Raw genomic sequence first — 6,906 nt, forward strand, 5'->3', positions numbered from 1 at the left:
TGAAGTAGGAAGAGCAGGGGTGACAAATAGGGAACAGCCGTTCACCTTGGGGAAAGGTGGGATATGGGCTGGATTTAGGTTTGATGCGGCCCTAAGTTACTGAAGGGGCCCTTTATATGTCCAGCCGTCCTTTGTCAACAACAAATTGTTGCTGTTTTTTGTGTTGAATATATGCTGTATGGTAATTTATGGACCTAATAGGTATCTCAAGCCATTTGCACATAACAAATAGCAGCCTACACAACACAAAACACTGTTGCTGTATGCAGGTTTTATTTTATTTGTTTTTTATCTTATATTTTGAAAATGCACATCCAGTTTGGGGCCCTAAGCTATAGCTTGTTTAGCTTATGCAGTGGTACCTCGGGTTACATACGCTTCAGGTTACAGATTCGGCTAACCCAGAAATAGTATCTGGGGTTAAGAACTTTGCTTCAGGATGAGAACAGAAATCGTGCTCCGGTGGCGTGGCTGCAGCAGGAGGCCCCATTAGCTAATGTGGTGCTTCAGGTTAAGAACAGTTTCAGGTTAAGAATGGACCTCTGGAACGAATTAAGTACTTAACCTGAGGTACGTACCACGGGGCCTCTTTCAAAGGACTCACTTTGTATATCCCCTAAAAGAGGAGGATACATAAAAACGTGCGCGTGGTTTGTTTTTAATTTAAATGTGCGTTTACTTTATAGGGAAGCACCCTCACCCAACCCACCGGCCGGAAGAGACCGGCACCCTCACCCATCAGGAAAGTGTGGGGTGGGGAGAGCACCTTTCCCTTCCCCCTCAAACGCCCCCTCCCCAACCCCCCTCCCCGTCCCTCACAAGGCGAGGGTCACCTGTAGCCTGACGTTGAGCATCATGGAGGCCACGATGTAGAGATAGGGGAAGTTGATGCGGAGCTTCCAAGCCAAGTCGAAGAAGATGAGGAGGGTCCGAGTCAGCCCTTTGCAGAAGACCCCGTACGACCTGGCGGCCGCCGACTGAGAGAACCTGGCAACCAGGGCGGACAGCAGCGTCGTCGCCGCCACCGCCATATACACTCACCTGCAGAGCCAGGCCTCATAGGCTCCGCCCTCTCCTCTCCCCCCCCCCCCCAACAGCTTGCGCCTAACCGCCCTCCCCCGCCGGGCTCGCGCTGACCCCTCGCAAACCCCCGGATGTCGGAGGAGCGAAGGGAAAGGCAGCCCCGGCCGAGCAAAGGTGTTTACGTTCGGGCAACAGGGTTTGCCGCCGCGACCGGCGTCGTCGCGGCGCCGCCACGTCACGACGCACAGCTCCCTTCCTGACCAATCACTTCTTCCCAGAGAGGCGGGCGGGGGAAGAGAGATTAAAAAACAACTGGAAGGAATTCGTGGTCCTCCAGATGCAGATGGATTTCAGCTCCCACCAGCCCCAGCCTGCAAGGTCAGCGGTTCTGGATGCTGGGAGCTGTAGTTTAGCGGCCAAAACGGACCATGATTTATGGGCAAGAGTTTACGGCTAACCTGTGGAGTTTATAACTTGTTGCTAGAGGGCAGCTCCTGTTCTTGGCCACAGAGGTTGTTTGGGGCTGATGGGAGCTGTGGTGCAGCATCCGGAGGGGGCCACAATTTAGCAGCTCTTGCTCTAGGGTAGGCATAGGCAAACTCGGCCCTCCAGATGTTTTGGGACTACAATTCCCATCATCCCTGACCACTGGTCCTGTTAGCTAGGGATGATCTAGAGGGCCGAGTTTGCCTATGCCTGCTCTAGGACCTTGCCAACAAAGGTCTGTATAGTTAAAGCTATAGTTTTCCCAGTAGTGATGTATGGAAGTGAGAGCTGGACCATCAAGAAGGCTGATCGCTGAATAATTGATACTTTTGAATTATGGTGCTGGAGGAGACTCTTGAGAGTCCCATGGACTGCAAGAAGATTAAACCTATCCATTCTGAAAGAAATCGGCCCCGAGTGCTCACTGGAAGGACAGATCGTGAAGCTGAGGCTCCAATACTTTGGCCACCTCAAGAGAAGAGAAGACTCCCTGGAAAAGACCCTGATGTTAGGAAAGATGGAGGGCACAAGGAGAAGGGGACGACAAGAGGACGAGATGGTTGGACAGTGTTCTCAAAGCTATCAGCATGAGTTTGACCAAACTGCAGGAGGCAGTGGAAGACAGGAGTGCCTGGCATGCTCTGGTCCATGGGGTCACAAAGAGTCGGACACAACTAAACGATTAAACAACAACAAGCTCTAGGGTGTGAGCCACTGTATGTGCATGTCCAGTGTCAGATTTACGTATAAGCTAAACAAGCTATAGCTTAGGGCCCCACTCCCTTGGGGGCCCCCAAAAAATTTAAAGGGAAAGAACCCTGGGTGTACATTTCCAAAATATAAGATAAAAAACAAAATACAACCTACATACAGCAAACAATGTTTTGTGTTGTGTAGGCTCCTATGATATAAGTAATGGGCTCCGCCTGCTAGCCTGCTCCCTAAAATATCACTGGTTTACTCATTTCTATATATATATATATATATGGTGCCTACATTCTGCATGTACAAATGGCTTTAGATACCTATTGGGTCCATAAATTACCATGCAGCATATATTCAACACAAAAATCAGCGACAATTTGTTGTTGTTGTTGTTATATGGACATATAAAGGGCCCCATTACCTTCAGTAGCTTAGGGCCTCATCAAACCTAAATCCGACCCTGTGCGTGTCATGTGTGCCTTGCTCTTTGGCTGCTTTGTCCAAAAGGCATTGTTGTTTAGTCATTCCCACTACTGGGAAAACCAAAGCTTTAACTATACAGGCCTTTGTTGGCAAGGTGATGTCTCTGCTTTTTAATGCCAAAGGGCACTACATAGCTTAAATAGTTTTGAACAGCTACTCAACTCTCAACCAACCTACTGGGAAAGGAAATAATCTCCCAGCTATATAAAATCCTCACACAATTGGCTGCCCTTCCTCTCATTTCATTAAGACTATAATGGGGAAAAAGTTTTGGATAAGAATTAGAGGAACTGCACTGGGAACAAATTTGGAATAAACTATCATGTGTACCATTTGGAACTTGAGAAAATGTGTTAAAGATAGTGCATCGCTGGTACATGTGCCCATACAGATTATACACATCTAACCCTTGCTGTCAGGAATGCAATTTACCTGGCTCTCTAGTGCAGCCCCAAAATTATTCCCTTTTGGGGAAAAGCTTTTCAAACAATCAAATGGTGAGACAAATCACTACAACCAGACCCCAAATTAGCTATACTATATTATGTTACTCCTCAGATTTGGAACATAGCCAATAAATACTTCACCATCCATTTATTAACTGCAGCTAGATTAGTGACTGCAAAAAATGGGAAAACTTTAAATGCAAATCTTTTTGAAGCCTGGATTTCACAAGTTTGGGACATTGTGCTTGTGGGCAAATTAACAATTTAAGAAAGGGAATATTGATATGGGAGGGGAGAATCGCACCTTCGATACCACGTGGCATCCTTTTATTGACTTTGTTAAGACATAGTTTTACCCTCCATCGACTCATGGAACCTTATGAAGCAACACTTTCATTTTAGTGCCTTTCTTAGAACATCTAAAACTGCAACTATCAGCTGCTATTTTTTCTTTCTTTTCTGTACAACTAAGCTGTTTTCATAGAATCATAGAGTTGGAAGAGACCACAAGGGGCATTGAGTCCAACCCCCTGTACTAAACCCCCTCAGTACTAAAACAGAAAAAAATCTATAGAAAATTAACCACAATCCTATAAACTCTGATTTTAATACTGTATTTTTTATTGCTGTAACCTACTCTAGGACCTTACGGTAAGGGGTAGGATATCCACTAAAAATAACATTTACTCGGGATTACCGTAAGTTCCTTTGAATTCAATGGGACTCATTCCCATATATTATAATACTGCAGCCTTAATGAATTTAACAAATTACGGTATTCTACTATCAAAACATTCAGCTAACATTTCTTTAGTCAGGCAACAACTTTTGCCTGATTTGTATTTTTTTTTTAATTATTATTATTATTAATAATATTCAGGTGTGTGGCAAGAAAGGACAGTGGTACCTCGGGTTACATACGCTTCAGGTTACAGACTCCGCAAACCCAGAAATAGTACCTCGGGTTAAGAACTTTGCTTCAGGATGTGAACAGAAATCGTGCTCCGACGGCGCAGCGGCAGGCCCCATTAGCTAATGTGGTGCTTCAGGTTAAGAACAGTTTCAGGTTAAGAATGGACCTCCGGAACCCGAGGTACCACTGTACAGGTTGGAGCTTAAAGATGTTAAAAGAACAGGGCATGGTAACCCGGTCAGGATGGTGAATATTACTCAACTTATGGGCTACAACCCTCTGCCTACTTATCTGGTAGTAAACCTCACTGAGGACAGTGGGAGTAGAAATGTATAACACAGTGCTGCAAGTAGATTTTAATATTTAATTCTCTTTTTTGCAGTGAAGATGACAACAATTCCAAACAATACTGAACATATTTCAATATAAGCTGCCGTTAAAAATAAAAAAGGCAGTGTTCTTTGAAAAACTCAGCATGAACATGATTCCCCTAGACTTTATAGCCTGTGTCAAATTTTCCAGGATTACATCAGCATGATTATTCTAGCAATCCACACCCACGTACAGGAATCATGCTGTTCTTCTGCCAACATACACATATAAAGTCAGATTACACAACTTCTCAAAACTTTTAAATAAAGACTTCCTCTTCACATCAAGTAGTTAAAGAACTGTTTGTCCACATTTTTAGAGTATTCAGTATCATTTACGCAGGTACTGTACTGGTTTCGGTTTAGTAACTAACTTAATGTCTAAAGTAAAAAATTAACAGGAAGCAGATTTCCTAAACTTTTTGAGTTGTTTTCCGTGTTTTACAATGGGTCAAAAAGTTAAACAAAAGAAATACAGTCCACTGAGCTATGGGTGAATGGTGGAGCATTTGCTTTGCATGCAGAAAACCCAGGATTCTATCCCTGGCATTTCTTGGGACTCAGGGAGAAACCCCTGCCTCAAAACCTAGAGAGGTACTGAGCTAGATGAACCGATGGATAAGTATGAAGTAGCTTCCTATGCTCTTAGATGTACTCATCATTAGTAAGTCTTCACAACAGAATGACATAAAAATGCACAGGTGTATAGTAATGATTTCGGAGTGTTGATCTGGGAAAGAAATAACAAAAATAGTTATTGTTGGAAAAGCAAATCTTGCAGATCACAGCTAGAGGACAGCCCCATGCACATCTACTCAGAAGTAAGATCCACTGAGTTCAATGGGACTAGCTTCCAGATAAGGGATTTCAGCCAGGAGAGCAACCTTAACCAGACAGAGATGACAGGAGGCAGATACACTGACATATTTCCTGTGCAAATTCCTGTGTATCACACTTGTTCCTGGTGGTAGTTTGCTGGGGAGGCAGTGTAAACTTTCAGTTTATACACTTCCATTGACTACTGTGGGGTGAATTTTAATCAAAATTGTATTATTGTTGATGTAAGGAGTGTAAAGAGCTTCAGGGATGGGACCAGTGGATGAAAGAAATTCTGATGCAGCACAAGTGTTTATTCATTTGCCCAACACTCCCATCCCCTTTACAGACTTTTTTTGGTCCTTTACACTAGTGTAACTTCTGCCAACTTAACTTCTTCCAGCAGGGCTTTCCCTCAGCTGGTACACATTGATACATCAGGACATGGCATTTACACCAGCTGTAAGGCCAATTAAGCTGTGGGGTAACTAGATCAGGCATAGGTAAACTCAGGCCTCCAGATGTTTTGGGATGACAACTCCTATCATCCCTAGCTAACAGGACCAGTGGTCAGGGATGATGGGAATTGTTGTCCCAAAACATCTGGAGGGCCGAGTTTGCCTGTGCCTGGACTAGATTAATAACTTTGCATTTTTTATTAACAAATTTGCATTGACATTAATGCACAACCTTATGTGCTAGAATATTTTTAATATACAGGAAGAGTACAGAATGCCTTTCTGATGCCCTTTGTGCAGTCTGTTGCTTACAGCATTTATTAATTTTTTTTAAAGCACAGGTATCCTACCTTTCAGCTTGCAAGTTCCTCAGGACAGTTTAGCATCCGGAATAAGAGAAATTACAGCAAAATCCATCTGGCTTTTCCTACAGGCTTACAGGGGTTTCCGCCATACTCTGCAATTTAGAGCCCTCCAGATGTTGAACTGTAGTCTGAAGCAACTAGAGGCCATCAGGTTTTGGAAAGCTGCAGCCCTCAAGTAGCATAACTGAATTGTAAGACTTATCACTGCCTCTCCCTGTCCCCCGCACTGCGCCTGTTGAATTTTGATCTGCTAGGATGTTGCGAGGATATGGTGGAGAGAGCTATGCACACCTTGAGCTCCTCGGTGGGACATAAACATAAAAATAAATAGTGAAGACAATATTGTTATGGCGAGTCGTTTTTAATCATTTTAATGTACTTTTATGAAAATTGCATGTCATTTTCACTACAACTAAAACCACTTTTTTCCGAGATGGTAAGAGATTCAGATGTGGCGCTTTGCTTAAGGAAATTATCAATATTTTTATATTAAATATATAATGAGTAGAAAATACATACACTTAAGCATGCATATATATATATATATATATATATATATATATATATATATATATATATATAAAAATGGCTACGACGGAGATTGATAGGAAACCGTCCCCATCCCTGACCCACAGTTCCCCTCGCGCCTTCTGAGTAGGTTAGTAGCACAAAGATGGCGACCCCTCCTCAACCGACGCCAATGTCCGAATCGGCCGGCAGCGGAAATGTCCGAACATGAGGCGAGCGGGGCAGGGAGGCGCGAGGACGCACACGAAGAGCCGAACGCTGGCCGAACGCCGTCGCCCCCTCAACGCCTCCCCCCCCGAGTCCTTCCGAACA

The 6,906-nt window shown here is 43.9% G+C and overlaps 1 protein-coding gene and 1 long non-coding RNA gene across 4 annotated transcripts in view; both read right to left on the minus strand.

Moving 5' to 3' along the window:
- LOC310664432 (small integral membrane protein 10-like protein 3) overlaps window positions 1-1,262 on the minus strand; it is a 28,784-nt gene extending 27,522 nt beyond the window's left edge. For 2 of the 3 annotated variants that reach the window (XM_083413614.1, XM_083413612.1), the window contains exon 1: window positions 834-1,250. In XM_083413614.1, coding sequence (XP_083269740.1) covers window positions 834-1,031 — 198 coding nt within the window. In that variant the 5' untranslated portion in view covers window positions 1,032-1,250. Of the gene's footprint in view, window positions 1-833 lie in introns of all 3 variants that reach the window. The other variant, XM_083413613.1, reaches the window with a different exon arrangement.
- A 3,144-nt stretch (window positions 1,263-4,406) lies between these two features.
- On the minus strand, window positions 4,407-6,835 carry LOC310664581. The gene is made up of 2 exons (XR_014504972.1): window positions 6,052-6,835; window positions 4,407-5,157 (listed from the first exon to the last, which is right to left on the minus strand). It is a non-coding gene; the product is annotated as an uncharacterized lncRNA (long non-coding RNA).
- Window positions 6,836-6,906: the final 71 nt, after the last annotated feature.

The sequence above is a fragment of the Podarcis tiliguerta genome (genome assembly GCF_965153285.1).
Source record: "Podarcis tiliguerta genome assembly, chromosome: 14".
NCBI classification, from domain to species: Eukaryota; Metazoa; Chordata; class Lepidosauria; order Squamata; family Lacertidae; genus Podarcis; species Podarcis tiliguerta.